We start from the raw sequence: 14692 nt of genomic DNA, 5'->3' as shown, positions 1-14692 counted from the left end.
TCATGCTGATTGGAGTTGGCTTAGCCCTGGTTTATCGGAGAAATAAGAGAGCGGAACTGGCTGTTCAAACCCCCCCAAGGCTGCCCGCTGGAATCGCAATGGAACGAGGCGCAACCTCTCACAACGAACGTAATATGGTCAACACCTTGGAGACGCTTACAGCTGCTGTGAAGGCTCAAAACAACACCATTGAGCGTATGGGGGGATACATCAGAGAGAGGCCTGCTCAAAATGAGACCCTTGAGCGACAGTTGGAATACATTGTGGAACGGATCACTGCAGTTGTGAGGTCTCAGAATCAAAAGAATGATAACACCATGGAACAGAAGTTTGATACCATCATGGGGAGGCTCACGACTTTCCAACGGGAGATTGAGAGACCAGTGTCGGAGTGTTAGGGCAGCCTGAAAACTCTCCTGGGCTGCTCGCATGGAAATTAACAAAATCAACATGAACATTGCGGATCCCCATCATGGCGCCAGCTGCAGGCCCAAGGCTGGAGCCGAACAATCACTCCCTGATAACGACTGTGTTACGGCTATTCTTCCCATCCCATGCAAGGACACCTGGATTGGCTGGAGGACTGTTTACTTAGCCTGATAGGCCGAAGGACACTGTCTCAGCTGAACTATGGACACGCACACACATACACTTACACTGATAGGCACTCACTCATCCCCCCTCCCTTTCCAACGCCTTCGATGCTTGTTTCCTGCGAGGGAACACGGCGGGTCTGTGTGCCGCGCTGGAATGGTAGCGCTGTGCAGGGCGGCTGCTGTGTTCGCTTCGGATTACTCCTCCATCTCCGACCTGTATCCCCATGTAATGTTTGTGCTATATGTGTAAGGTCGGGGGGGGGGGTCCCATTTCACTGCAGGGCAACCTGCATGTGACGAATAAAGCTTTGATTGATTTATCAGCTATAGTAGGATAATGGCTCAAATGTGCAGCTGCAACATTATTTGGTTTCAATATATTTATATTTAATGATTTAAACTAATTTCATTTGTACTCTTTTGTTTCACTCATCTTTAATTTACAAATTCACACTGATGTGTTCAGCCTAAAGCTCTTTCAAACACCCTCTGAGCATCTTCAGCGAGCTCTTCAAGGATCAAATTCAGAATTTTGTAAGTTGTGGTTAAAGAGAGACCCATTGCTATTGGAATTCCAATAATTGGAATCCATCTGGACACTTCCACTGCTGCAATTAATGCAGCTACAGACCCAAGTTGGACTATCACCTTCAAGAGGAACCCTGTAGTTATTTCTGCTGCAGCCAGTGGTGAAATGATGACGGAACGCAGATCAGCATATGGCACACCTGTTCTGGCAGAAAGTCTCTTCAGAGACGGGACATCAAGACCCAACGCAAAAACAAAATGTGTGACAGCATCAACCAGCAAAGCAGCATCAACAACAATAGAAAGACCAGGAACTGGAACAGCTGCTCCGGCTGCAGACAGAGTAGCCCAGTATTTTATTTTGGACTTCAGAGCTTGTTTCTTCTTCCTGATGATCTCTGGGTTGAAGTTGGGCATGGCACACAGCAGAGCATCTCTCTTGTGTGCAGGAAGGTCTCTGTCTAAGGTCTGATGTAAGAGAGAGAAGTGGTACAGGTGGAGCTCAAAGCTGGACACCAGGAACACCTGTGGAGACTTGATGCCTTGTCTCTGAAGACCTGCGTCACAGAAGAAACACACAGTGTGAAGATTAAGTATGAAATAATAAATGATCTAAAACTAGGCTTTTCCATTCAGGGGATTCATTAACTCTTCTGACTCTACATTTATAAAGGATTATAGTTTAGTTGTGTAGGTCAAAGCACATTATTTTTGGGTTACTTACACTGCATTAGCTATTTAATTTCCACTTATTGTTTATTATTATTATTATCATTTTATGTGTAAAAGCCATTTCCATAGAATAATCTTGGATCCTATCTGCTGCTGTTTGTCATGGGAATGATTAGAGTGTTTTTTATGTAAGATTATTATGAAGAGAAACTGCAGCCCAGAGAGTCTGAACAATACCAAACAAACATCGAGTTAGAGATTAACAGCAGCAGGCAGCTGTTCTTCAAGAAACATCAAACAACTAAAGTGTAATGTTTGTTGATGGAGACAAAAACTGGAGATAAAACTGATTATATGTTTATACATTGTTGACCCAATAAATGAATTTGATTGGATTGATCATTTTATCTTGTCAGTCAAAAATGAACAAATAAATTAAAAATCTGTTCTCATCCTAAATTTTGGTATCAGCCTGAAAGAGACAGTAGCAGTTTAATGAATGATCAGTGTTCTAAAGTTCAACTGTCCAATAAAAGCCTGACCTCTCCAGCAGCTGCAGGAGGACAGATCTAAATAACTTTATACACTTGAAACATCAAATAAAGTTCATACAGCTCCTCTCAGTGATTACTGATAATCAAATTAATTTGTCATTTTTCTGAGTATGCGATGATGCAAACAACAGAAAATAAAGGTTATTCCATTCACACACAGCCACAAAGTGAACATTATTAAAGAACACATCCAGAAATTAATCTCACACTGGGATAAATGATCACCAAATACTGAGCTTGCAAAAAAAAGCGTCTGGACTTCTTTAAGTTGCTTGAAGACGTTTCACCTCTCATCTGAGAAGCTTCTTCAGTTCTGAACTGAAGAAGCTTTTCTTAAAGAAGTCCAGACGCTTTTCTTTGCAAGCTCATTTGACTACGATGACCTGGATGACTGAGAACCTTCACAGACATCACCAAATACTCACTTTGAACGCAGTCGTCTCTGATTTTTGTCAGAGCCTCGTCTGCACTGAAGTTTCTCTTTCTTCTCTCAGCTCGCATATTGTTGTCAATCTTTGATCGAACAAAGTAGAACTTTTTCTTCATCTTCTGAATCTCCTGAGCGAGTTTCACGTCATTTGCTCTGAAGCGAGTGTCTGAGATGATGATGAAGAAGTCAAACTTCTCAAATCCAACAAGCTCCAGGTACTTATCAGCTGGAAACTTGGTGGTGCCGATTCCAGGAAGATCCCATAAAGTAACATTGGGACACTTTGGATGGGGGTACGGTTTGACCTCCATGGTGGTTTCTGTAACACCAGTAGGAGCAGCTCCCTCGTCATCATTGGACAGCCCTCTGAGGGCATTAACAAAGGTGGATTTATCAGAACCAGATTCTCCTGTGATGGCGATATTTAGTGTGATGTTTTTCTCCTTCATCATTAACTCTTTGATCTTTGCAGCAGCTGCTCGTTGGTTATTCTTCAGCACAGCTTCATTAATTTCTTCTTTAACTAATGCAAATCCAAACTGGTCATCTGTGCTTGTACTTAAAGTCTGAAACAACAAAAGAGGACAAAATTTACTTTTGTGATTTGGGAGTCATGAGATGTAACTATCACAATCTAACATTATACATACAACTGGCCTAAAATGCAACAATTAAATACTGTACCTGCGTCAACTTCGGCCTGTTTAACATCCGTTTGCTCACGAATAAGGGACATCTCGTCCAGGATCTCCTCACAGACCATAAGTTTGACTTTTTCTGTCCGACTTTGGAATCCCGACTTTGGAATTCCTTACCCCCTGACCTCAGAAACATCACCTCATTCCTTCTTTTTATGTCCAATCTCAAAACCCACCTGTTTAAAATTGCCTATTCTATATAACTTATCCATGATCTTAAACTTTCTATTATTGTGTATATTTCATGTTTTTAGACCCGTTTTATTTGCTGTACAGTGTCCTTGGGTGTTTGAAAGGCGCTTTTAAGTAAATTGTATTGTTATTATTTAAGATCTTGTATGTGAGGAGCAGGATTTTCAATTCATTTTTCATTATCAATTCACTTTCAATTCAATTTGACGCAGCTAATTGAAGCTGGATATAACCACTGTAGATTGTTTCTCCAATTTGAAGGACCTATCCAAGAGTACCCCAAGGTCTCTTACAATGTGGGAGTGGTAGCTAGCAAGGGGGGCAAGGGTATCAGTTAGTTTGTTCAGAGGGATATGGCTGTCAAAGATAACAAACTTCAGTTTTACTGTCATTCAAAGTAAGAGAGTTTTGAGATACCCAGGTTCTGACATCATGAAGATAGTTAAACAATTTATGCAATGGATCAGCGACATTCAAACTCAAAGGAAAACACATTTGAATGTCATCGGCATAGCAATGGAAATAAATATTATATTTTTTTTGAAATACATTCAAGGGCAACATGTACAGAGACAATAACATAGGACCCAAAACAGGAATTGGAGTTCATTATGTTAGTTTCACTATTTAAGTTTCCCCAAAGATTTTGATTTTTTTTTTTTTTTTTTTTTTTGTATGAATTAACCAACCATGTTTTTGGGTTAAATAACAAAAAAAAAAAAAAAACATTTTTGGGGGACTTTAACCTGTGCCTGACTTTCTTTCACTGCTCGGTCCATCACAGGTTTTCACACAAAATGTCACGATACATGTCCCCATTCATTCTGTCCTTAACACGGATCAGTCGTCCTGGTCCCTTTGCAGGAAAACAGCCCCGAATCCCCAAATGTTTCCACCCACATGCTTCGCAGTAGGTATGGTTTTCTTTGGATGCCACACAGCATTCTTTCTCCTCCAATAACGACAAGTAGAGTTTTTACCAAGAAGTACTACTTTGTTTTCATCTGACCATGTGGCATACTCCCAGTGCTCTTCTGGATCATCCAAGTGCTCTCTAGCAAACTTCAGACAGGCCTGGACGTGTATTGGCTTAAGCTGGGGGACACGTCTGGCACTGCAGGTTTTGAGTCCCGGGCAGCTTAGCATGTTACTGATGGTAGCCTTTGTTACTTTGGTCCCAGCTCTCTGCAGGTCATTCACTAGGTCCCCCCGTGTGGTTCTGGGATTTTTGTTCACTGTTCATTTTGACCCCACGGGCTGAGATCTTGCTTGGAGCCCCAGATCGAGAGAGAATATCAGTGGTCTTGTATGTCTTCCATTTTCTGATGATTGCTCCCACAGTTGACTTCTTCACACCAAGCTGCTTACCTATTGCAGATTCAGTCTTCCCAGTCTGGTGCAGGTCTAAAATTTGTTTCTGATATCATTTGACACCTCTTTGGTCTTAGCCATAGTGGAGTTTGGAGTGTGACTGTTTGAGGTTGTGTACAGGTGTCTTTTACACTGATAACGAGTTCAAACAGGTGCCGTTAATACAGGTAATGAGTGAAGGGCAGAGGAGAAGTTACAGGTCTCTGAGAGCTTGTTTGTAGGTGACCAAATACTTATTTTCCACCATAATTTGCTAATAAATTATTTAAAAATCAAACTATGTGATTTTCTGGATTTTCTTTCTTATTTTGTCTCTCATAGTTCATACATATGATTAAAATTATAGGCCTCTCTTATCTTTTTAAGTAGGAGAATTTGCAAAATTGGTGGCTGACTAAATACTTGTTTTGCCCCACTGTATATGGTTTCATACTTTCTTTATGTAACAGCTTCATTTTTTGTACTATTCTAATCTGTGAGGAGTAAATTCAGTACAAGAAAGCATGAATCAAAAAACAGAAGATAAGCCATTTATTAGGCTGGAATAAGTCCAAACATAGATGCAAACGATCCAAGGAGCAGAACAACAAAAAAATCCAAATGGCAAGAGAACATACAGGGAGGGTTAGTGTCTCCCTACCTTTTGTTTGTAAGTTTCACCAGCCTTATTACACGTTTGCTTTTTGTTAAAAGCAAGTTTTTGTTTCCACATGTCTACTTCACACCTCAACCGCCACATAGTCTGCAGTCTGTGACAGCTTTAAATCAACCATGAACACCAATGTGACGCCTGCGGTGTCCCAGAGTGTGTTTTGGTCAGTGTCCAAAAATACTGTCATACTGTTTGTGAGAAGAAGTTCCTGAAGCAGCAAAAGATCCACACGGCTGACACTGTTACTGGTAACAAAATGTAAAACAGCACAGGGATCAGGGAACAAACAAATGAGTGAGATCAGTGAGATAAGCCAGGCGCCAGGAGAAGTTCAACTGATGATCAGATAAGTTCACTCAGAAAACGTGACTCCACTTCCTCATATCCTCAACACATTTTAGTACATCACAGTGCATTAACATCCAGGGAACTGAAATGAGAACATTTCAACAAATTATACATACAGAGTCCCAAGTAGAAAGCACTAGCTAGAACAAGTTAAATATCACCAAATTCCTGCATTATGTCCTGTTCAGTATTTCTGTTTTGAGCTATTTGTGTGATGTGAAATAATTTGACTGTAAAAGTGAAAGCCTAACAAACACAGGCCCAGCTTCCCCTCCTGTTTTGAAAGTCAAATGAGTTTCCAGCACAAGTTCTCTAAATGAAAGAGGATAAAACAAAGAGAACAATCTTTAGTTTAAACTCACTATAAGCTGCATGCTCACAACTGTACTGCCATGAATTCAGCTTAAAGAAGAATTAATGCATCTCTAAAATATCTGTTCTTCCTCTGACTGTTTTAAGATGTTGTTAATATTTAATTTAAAGCAAAATGTCATCCATGTTCTCTTCAAAGGAAAGAAACCGAAGCACACCTCAGAGGTTATCTAACGTTTGTTATTAAAACTACGTGTATGATTTAAAAGCCTGTGAATGTAAGATCGAAAGTTAAGCAGACAGAAACAGCAGCTCCTCCTCCCAGTCATGTATTTCAGGTAGAACCAGTCCTCCACCCTGACAACAACAGAGAGGACATTCACTAACATTAAACCTGACTGTCCTTTTCAGGACACTACACTAAAAATTTATGTTCTTTAATCAATATTTAATAAATCTGGAATTTACAGGAAAGTGTCATCTGTGCTCCAGCTTCATCAGGAAGGAAGACACTAAAGTGAGTAATACTTGTGTAAGTGTTACATATTATTAATAATAGACAACTGTGTTAGTGTTTGATTACTTATTTTTCATCTAATCCATTGGCCATGATCACAGCTGGACTGGCCATCGGGCATACCGGGCATTTGCCCGGTCAGCCGATGGTAATTTTTCGTCTTAAATGGGCCGATGTTTTGTTGTTTTTGTCATTTTTTTCCCGTAACCGTGTAAACAGTGAAAGGTGGCGGATTGGACAGATGCTGGCAGACGTGTAAAAATAACTCAATTGTTTGGTAGTGGCTATGGTGGAGCTTTCACAGATTCAGTAAAATTAGCAAGTGGTGGAGGCCAGCAGGTGGATGAGGGAAAGGGGAGGCGGAGGAGGAGAGACCCAAGGTGGCCGCCGGTCCGAGTGTCAGGTGAACTGAGCTTCAGGTAAGAAGTTATGACCTGCAGTCTATCTGGCCAGATATAAACCAACTTTAGGTGGAGTTTATTTTCGTTATGCTGACTTTTTACAGTCAGTTACTGTCATGGTCCGGGTGTGTGCCAGTGTGTCTCCCTCCGAGCCGGCGTCTCCACCCCTGGGAGGGGCCTCAGTGTTTTTGCTGATCGTTGACATCTGTGGGTAATTAGCCGGGGGACTCATAAGGCCAGCGTTCTCAATCTCTCTTCGCCAGATTCTCTGCTAAACATCAGTCAGTGCAGGCCACCACCATAATTTCCTTACGTGTTTTTTTGTGAATCACCTTTGCTTCACTGTATGTTTGTTTTTTGTGCGCCTCCCTTTTTCAGCTACACCTAACTGTTAAACCCCTGGCGAAGAGCTTCTACTTGGATGCTGGACCTTCTGGCAGTCCCTCAGGCTACCACCAAAACTACCTACCTGCCTCTCTGCCTCCACGCCAGGAGTTTTTGGATTTACACACCCGGATTACTCCCCCTCTATGTCATCTCCGACCTCCGTTGGCAAGTACACAGTACGAAGGAGGATTTTGAGCCAAACAACATATTCATATGCCTCCTTATCTATGTTTTGAACATTTGCATTCTGTTACAGTGACCCCGACCTTTTCCTGGACCTTTTGTGACTTGCTTTCCAGTCCAATCCCCGGACCCGGACCAGATCATTATTTAGTTAACGTCTACGCTCACCTTTTGTTTATGAATATTTTGTGTGCACATTAAACATTATTCTTAAAATATATTTTCGAGCTGTTCGGCGTCTTGCGTTTGAGTCCTGTCACTCGTCTGAAACGGTCCCGGCCGTAACAGTAGAATCTGGCCAGCAGTTATGGACTCAGCAGACGCGGAACGGTCAGCCATTCAGAGGCAGGGGGCGATATTAGGAAGTCATGAACAATCTATTCAGTTCCTGTTAGCCCAGCAGCAGACTCTTAGAGATGGTCAAACTAAAATACTTGAGACCCTCCAGGCTCTACAAACTGATATTTCTACTGCTGCTGGTTCCGCCTCGGGCCCCGCGGGCCAAGACTCCGGTACACCAGCTCCTCTGCCTCAACCTGTTGCCGTTGCATCTCCACCTACATCAGCTTTCCGTGATGCTACGTCCCCGGAGCCCGAACCATTCTCAGGGGATCCAGGGAGTTGTAGCGGGTTTTTGCTTCAGGTTGACCTTGTTTTCGGTCGTTCTCCGCGCACATTTGTTGCGGATTCTAATAAGATATCTTATTTGGTGGGTAAACTGCGTAATCGTGCACTTAAATGGGCAGAGGCGTATCTATCGAAGAATCCTTTGTTAACCTGTTCTTATGAGGTGTTTTTGGGGGAATTCCAGAAAACGTTTGCGCACCCCATTTCTGAGGGTAGTTCTGCGCAGAGGCTGCTGGATCTTCGCCAGGGCCGTCAGAGGGTTGCTGATTTTTTGATTGATTTTCGTACTGCTGCCGCCGAAACCGGTTGGCCTGACGACGCTCTGCGTGGGGTGTTTTTCCGGGCATTGAACGAGGGTATGAAAGACCAGCTTGCCTCCCGTGATGAGCCAAAATCTTTTGAGGAACTGGCGTCCCTCTCCCTTCGCATTGACAACAGGTTGCGTGACAGGGAGAGGGACAGGAACTACAAATCCCAGCGCCGTTTACCGCGCTCGTTTCCTGGTACGTCACCGTCGCCGCCTCCGACTGTGGACTCGCATGAGTTTGTCGCCTCGGCTTACGTCACTGATCCCGAGCCGGAGCCTATGCAGATTGGCCGGTCACGGTTGACACCGGAGGAGAGGGAGCGGCGGCGTCGGGCTCATGCCTGTTTTTACTGTGGCTCGCTGGAACACTTGATTGCTGCATGCCCGAAGGAGGGAAAAGGTGTTGCCCGCCGGTAGAATCGGGGATACGGGTGGGCGGTTCGAATTCTGGTCAGAAACCCCGTTTACAACTCCCTGTCACCTTGGAGATGCTACAGAGTACTCATTCGTGCACAGCCTTATTAGATTCTGGTTCTGAACAGAATTTAATCAGTCTCGATCTCGCTGAACGATTAGGCGTTCCGCTCGTGCGCCTTGAGCCGCCCATTCCAGTTAGAGCGATTAATAACCAGGTTTTCACTAGAATTTCTTTTCGCACTGGTCCAGTGTCACTGTGCACTTCGGGGAATCATAGGGAAAAACTCACCTTTTTTGTCCTCGATTCACCTGATACTCCGCTCACTTTGGGTTATCCCTGGCTGTGCTTACACAATCCGCACTTGGATTGGGAGGGGCAAAGGGTTGTCAGCTGGAGCCCTTTTTGCCACTCCAATTGTCTGACTTCCGCCCGTTTTCCCGGCCCGGGGGAGGTTACGGGGACTGACGAATATGTCCCCGATCTCTCAGGGGTGCCGCCTGAGTATCATGATTTGCGGGAGGTATTCAGTAAAATCAAAGCGCAGTCCCTACCGCCCCATCGCCCTTATGACTGTGCGATTGATTTGCTCCCCGGAGCGTCCCTGCCCAAGAGCCGGTTATATAGTATCTCTAGGCCTGAACGTGCTGCGATGGAGGAGTATATTAGGGATTCATTAGCGGCTGGGTTAATCCGTCCGTCTTCGTCCCCCGTGGCGGCGGGGTTTTTTTTTGTAGACAAGAAGGATGGGTCTCTTCGGCCGTGTATTGATTTCAGGGGCTTGAATGACGTCACTGTTAAAAATAAGTATCCCTTGCCACTCATTAGCTCCGCTGTTGAATCGCTACAGGGTGCCACGGTGTTCACTAAGTTAGATCTTCGCAATGCTTATCATTTGGTGCGAGTCCGTCAGGGAGACGAGTGGAAGACCGCGTTTAACACCCCCCTGGGTCATTTCGAGTATCTCGTTATGCCTTTCGGTTTAACGAACGCTCCAGCGGTGTTTCAGGCCCTAATAAATGACGTCCTGCGGGATTTCCTCGACCGTTTTGTGTTCGTCTATTTAGATGACATTCTTATTTTTTCTAAGTCTTTGGCTGAGCATCATTCACATGTCCGTGCTGTCCTTCAACGCCTCTTGGAAAACAGACTGTATGCCAAGGCTGAGAAATGTGAGTTTCATTTGACATCGGTCTCTTTCCTGGGATACATCTTGGCAGGGGGGCAGGTGAAGACGGATCCGGCTAAGGTGAAGGCGGTCACTGACTGGCCTGTGCCTTCTACTCGCAAGCAACTCCAGGGGTTTTTGGGATTTGCGAATTTCTATCGTCGGTTTATAAGGAACTACAGTCTAGTGGCGGCTCCGCTTACACGCCTTACCTCTACGAAGCTTCCGTTCGGCTGGTCCGCCGAAGCTGACAGCGCATTCACGGAGCTGAAACATCTGTTTTCTACTGCGCCCATCCTCGCTCAACCCGATCCGTCTAAGGCTTTTATTGTGGAGGTGGATGCTTCTGATGTGGGGGTGGGGGCTGTGCTTTCACAACGTGCCGGCCCCTCCTCTAAGCTGCGGCCGTGCGCCTTTTTCTCTCGGCGGCTTTCACCAGCGGAACGGAACTATGATGTGGGGGACCGGGAGCTGCTTGCCGTTAAGTTGGCGTTGGAGGAGTGGCGTCATCATCTGGAAGGCGCGGCGCTACCGTTCCTGGTGTGGACGGATCATAAGAACTTGACGTACCTACGCGGTGCGAAGAGGTTGAATGCACGTCAAGCTCGTTGGTCGCTGTTTTTCGCACGTTTTAACTTTTCCATTTCCTATCGCCCGGGTTCCAGAAACACCAAACCGGATGCCCTCTCTCGGCAGTTTGACTCTGACACGGGTCCGGCGGAGTTTTCCACCATTCTTCCGGCCGGCTGTACGGTGGGAGCTATTACCTGGGAGGTGGAGGACGCCATCGACCGGGGCCTCCGGACGGAACCGGATCCGGGCACGGGACCGCCTAACCGGCGTTTTGTTCCCGCGGCTGCTCGCTCCAAGGTACTGGAATGGGTGCACGCTTCGAGGTTTGCGTGTCACCCGGGCAGGGGCAGGACGACTTCTATGGTTAAGAGACATTTTTGGTGGGCCACTCTGGATAAAGATGTTCGGGAGTATGTGGCTGCGTGCCCTGTGTGTGCCAGGTGTAAGTCGCGTACTCACCGTCCTGCTGGGCTGTTGCAGCCGTTGTCTACGCCTCATCGCCCTTGGTCCCACATCGCCCTGGATTTTGTTACGGGACTCCCGGTTTCGGCTGGGAAGACCACTATTCTCTCGGTCGTGGATCGGTTTTCTAAGGCTGCTCATTTCGTCGCTTTGGAGAAGTTGCCCACTGCGGCTGAGACGTCTACGTTGTTGTTGGACCATGTTTTTCGGCTTCATGGCATTCCTGTGGAAATAGTTTCGGACAGGGGTCCGCAGTTCTCGTCCCAGGTTTGGGGTTCTTTTTGCGCTGCTTTGGGGGCCAGGCCTTGTCTGAGCTCTGGTTACCATCCTCAGACGAACGGCCAGACGGAACGTTTAAATCAGGAGCTGGAGGCCGCGCTCCGCTGTGTGACCTGTCATAACCCTGCGACTTGGGCCTCGTATCTGCCGTGGGTGGAATATGCCCACAACTCCTTGGTTTCGTCTGCTACTGGGTTGTCACCGTTTGAGGCCTCTTTGGGTTATCAGCCGCCCCTGTTTCCGGTGGAGGAGGCTGATCTTGCTGTCCCCTCGGTCCAGCATCATCTACAGCGCTGCCGTCGGGTCTGGTCTCGTACGCGGGAGGCGCTGTTGCGAGCTGTGGCTCGCCAACGTAGCTGTGCCGACCGTCGCCGGTCTCCTGCGCCTGTTTACTCACCTGGACAGAAGGTGTGGCTCGCTGCGAAAGACATCCCTCTCAGGGCATCCTCCCGCAAGTTGTCTCCTCGTTACATCGGCCCCTATTCTGTGGACAGGGTCCTCAGCCCTTCGGCTGTCAAGCTCCGTTTGCCTGCTGCCTTGAGGGTTCACCCGGTCTTTCACGTTTCTCAGGTGAAGCCGGTGGTGTCTAGTCATCTGTGCCCGCCTCCGGTGCCCCCGCCTCCCGCCCGGCTCATTGACGGGCATCCTGCGTTTTCTGTCCGGCGCATTCTGGATGTGCGGCGGCGGGGTAGGGGGCTGCAGTTTTTGGTGGACTGGGAGGGTTATGGGCCGGAGGAGCGTTCTTGGGTTCCTCGTTCTTTGATGCTTGACTCTGTGATGGTTTCTGATTTTCTTAGGTCACGTCGTGGGGCGGGTGCTGGTCGGCCGCCGGGTGGCGTCCCTTGAGGGGGGGGTACTGTCATGGTCCGGGTGTGTGCCAGTGTGTCTCCCTCCGAGCCGGCGTCTCCACCCCTGGGAGGGGCCTCAGTGTTTTTGCTGATCGTTGACATCTGTGGGTAATTAGCCGGGGGACTCATAAGGCCAGCGTTCTCAATCTCTCTTCGCCAGATTCTCTGCTAAACATCAGTCAGTGCAGGCCACCACCATAATTTCCTTACGTGTTTTTTTGTGAATCACCTTTGCTTCACTGTATGTTTGTTTTTTGTGCGCCTCCCTTTTTCAGCTACACCTAACTGTTAAACCCCTGGCGAAGAGCTTCTACTTGGATGCTGGACCTTCTGGCAGTCCCTCAGGCTACCACCAAAACTACCTACCTGCCTCTCTGCCTCCACGCCAGGAGTTTTTGGATTTACACACCCGGATTACTCCCCCTCTATGTCATCTCCGACCTCCGTTGGCAAGTACACAGTACGAAGGAGGATTTTGAGCCAAACAACATATTCATATGCCTCCTTATCTATGTTTTGAACATTTGCATTCTGTTACAGTGACCCCGACCTTTTCCTGGACCTTTTGTGACTTGCTTTCCAGTCCAATCCCCGGACCCGGACCAGATCATTATTTAGTTAACGTCTACGCTCACCTTTTGTTTATGAATATTTTGTGTGCACATTAAACATTATTCTTAAAATATATTTTCGAGCTGTTCGGCGTCTTGCGTTTGAGTCCTGTCACTCGTCTGAAACGGTCCCGGCCGTAACAGTAGAATCTGGCCAGCAGTTATGGACTCAGCAGACGCGGAACGGTCAGCCATTCAGAGGCAGGGGGCGATATTAGGAAGTCATGAACAATCTATTCAGTTCCTGTTAGCCCAGCAGCAGACTCTTAGAGATGGTCAAACTAAAATACTTGAGACCCTCCAGGCTCTACAAACTGATATTTCTACTGCTGCTGGTTCCGCCTCGGGCCCCGCGGGCCAAGACTCCGGTACACCAGCTCCTCTGCCTCAACCTGTTGCCGTTGCATCTCCACCTACATCAGCTTTCCGTGATGCTACGTCCCCGGAGCCCGAACCATTCTCAGGGGATCCAGGGAGTTGTAGCGGGTTTTTGCTTCAGGTTGACCTTGTTTTCGGTCGTTCTCCGCGCACATTTGTTGCGGATTCTAATAAGATATCTTATTTGGTGGGTAAACTGCGTAATCGTGCACTTAAATGGGCAGAGGCGTATCTATCGAAGAATCCTTTGTTAACCTGTTCTTATGAGGTGTTTTTGGGGGAATTCCAGAAAACGTTTGCGCACCCCATTTCTGAGGGTAGTTCTGCGCAGAGGCTGCTGGATCTTCGCCAGGGCCGTCAGAGGGTTGCTGATTTTTTGATTGATTTTCGTACTGCTGCCGCCGAAACCGGTTGGCCTGACGACGCTCTGCGTGGGGTGTTTTTCCGGGCATTGAACGAGGGTATGAAAGACCAGCTTGCCTCCCGTGATGAGCCAAAATCTTTTGAGGAACTGGCGTCCCTCTCCCTTCGCATTGACAACAGGTTGCGTGACAGGGAGAGGGACAGGAACTACAAATCCCAGCGCCGTTTACCGCGCTCGTTTCCTGGTACGTCACCGTCGCCGCCTCCGACTGTGGACTCGCATGAGTTTGTCGCCTCGGCTTACGTCACTGATCCCGAGCCGGAGCCTATGCAGATTGGCCGGTCACGGTTGACACCGGAGGAGAGGGAGCGGCGGCGTCGGGCTCATGCCTGTTTTTACTGTGGCTCGCTGGAACACTTGATTGCTGCATGCCCGAAGGAGGGAAAAGGTGTTGCCCGCCGGTAGAATCGGGGATACGGGTGGGCGGTTCGAATTCTGGTCAGAAACCCCGTTTACAACTCCCTGTCACCTTGGAGATGCTACAGAGTACTCATTCGTGCACAGCCTTATTAGATTCTGGTTCTGAACAGAATTTAATCAGTCTCGATCTCGCTGAACGATTAGGCGTTCCGCTCGTGCGCCTTGAGCCGCCCATTCCAGTTAGAGCGATTAATAACCAGGTTTTCACTAGAATTTCTTTTCGCACTGGTCCAGTGTCACTGTGCACTTCGGGGAATCATAGGGAAAAACTCACCTTTTTTGTCCTCGATTCACCTGATACTCCGCTCACTTTGGGTTATCCCTGGCTGTGCTTACACA

General features: G+C 47.0%; 2 protein-coding genes and 1 long non-coding RNA gene across 3 annotated transcripts in view; 2 read left to right on the top strand and 1 right to left on the bottom strand.

Annotated features, from left to right (window-relative positions):
- Nucleotides 1-1058: 1058 nt before the first annotated feature.
- On the bottom strand, nucleotides 1059-3543 carry LOC101482587 (interferon-inducible GTPase 5-like). The gene is made up of 3 exons (XM_024799825.2): nucleotides 3460-3543; nucleotides 2776-3346; nucleotides 1059-1681 (listed from the first exon to the last, which is right to left on the bottom strand). The coding sequence occupies exons 1-3, from the start codon at nucleotides 3541-3543 to the stop codon at nucleotides 1059-1061; spliced, it is 1278 nt and encodes a 425-aa protein (XP_024655593.2).
- A 3209-nt stretch (nucleotides 3544-6752) lies between these two features.
- Nucleotides 6753-14692, top strand: part of LOC112431270 (interferon-inducible GTPase 5) — a 64950-nt gene continuing 57010 nt past the window's right edge. Inside the window, exon 1 of the mRNA XM_024799824.2 lies at nucleotides 6753-6870. The gene's annotated coding sequence lies outside the window, so the exon portion shown is untranslated. The remainder of the gene's footprint in view (nucleotides 6871-14692) is intronic.
- Nucleotides 7397-8061, top strand: LOC143414119 (uncharacterized). Its single transcript, XR_013094662.1, has 2 exons — nucleotides 7397-7552; nucleotides 7650-8061. It is a non-coding gene; the product is annotated as an uncharacterized LOC143414119 (long non-coding RNA).

Source organism: Maylandia zebra, linkage group LG19 (genome assembly GCF_041146795.1).
Source record: "Maylandia zebra isolate NMK-2024a linkage group LG19, Mzebra_GT3a, whole genome shotgun sequence".
In the NCBI taxonomy this organism is placed as follows: domain Eukaryota; kingdom Metazoa; phylum Chordata; class Actinopteri; order Cichliformes; family Cichlidae; genus Maylandia; species Maylandia zebra.
This window is presented reverse-complemented; position numbering and strand designations above follow the sequence as displayed.

Coding starts and splice junctions, on each gene's coding strand:
- LOC101482587 (XM_024799825.2), bottom strand. CDS start 3,543: ATGGTCTGTGAGGAGATCCTGGACGAGATGTCCCTTATTCGTGAGCAA. Junction 3,347..3,459: donor CCGAAGTTGACGCAGGTACA/GTATTTAATTGT, acceptor TTGTTGTTTCAG/ACTTTAAGTACAAGCACAGA. Junction 1,682..2,775: donor CAGAGACGACTGCGTTCAAA/GTGAGTATTTGG, acceptor TCTGTGACGCAG/GTCTTCAGAGACAAGGCATC.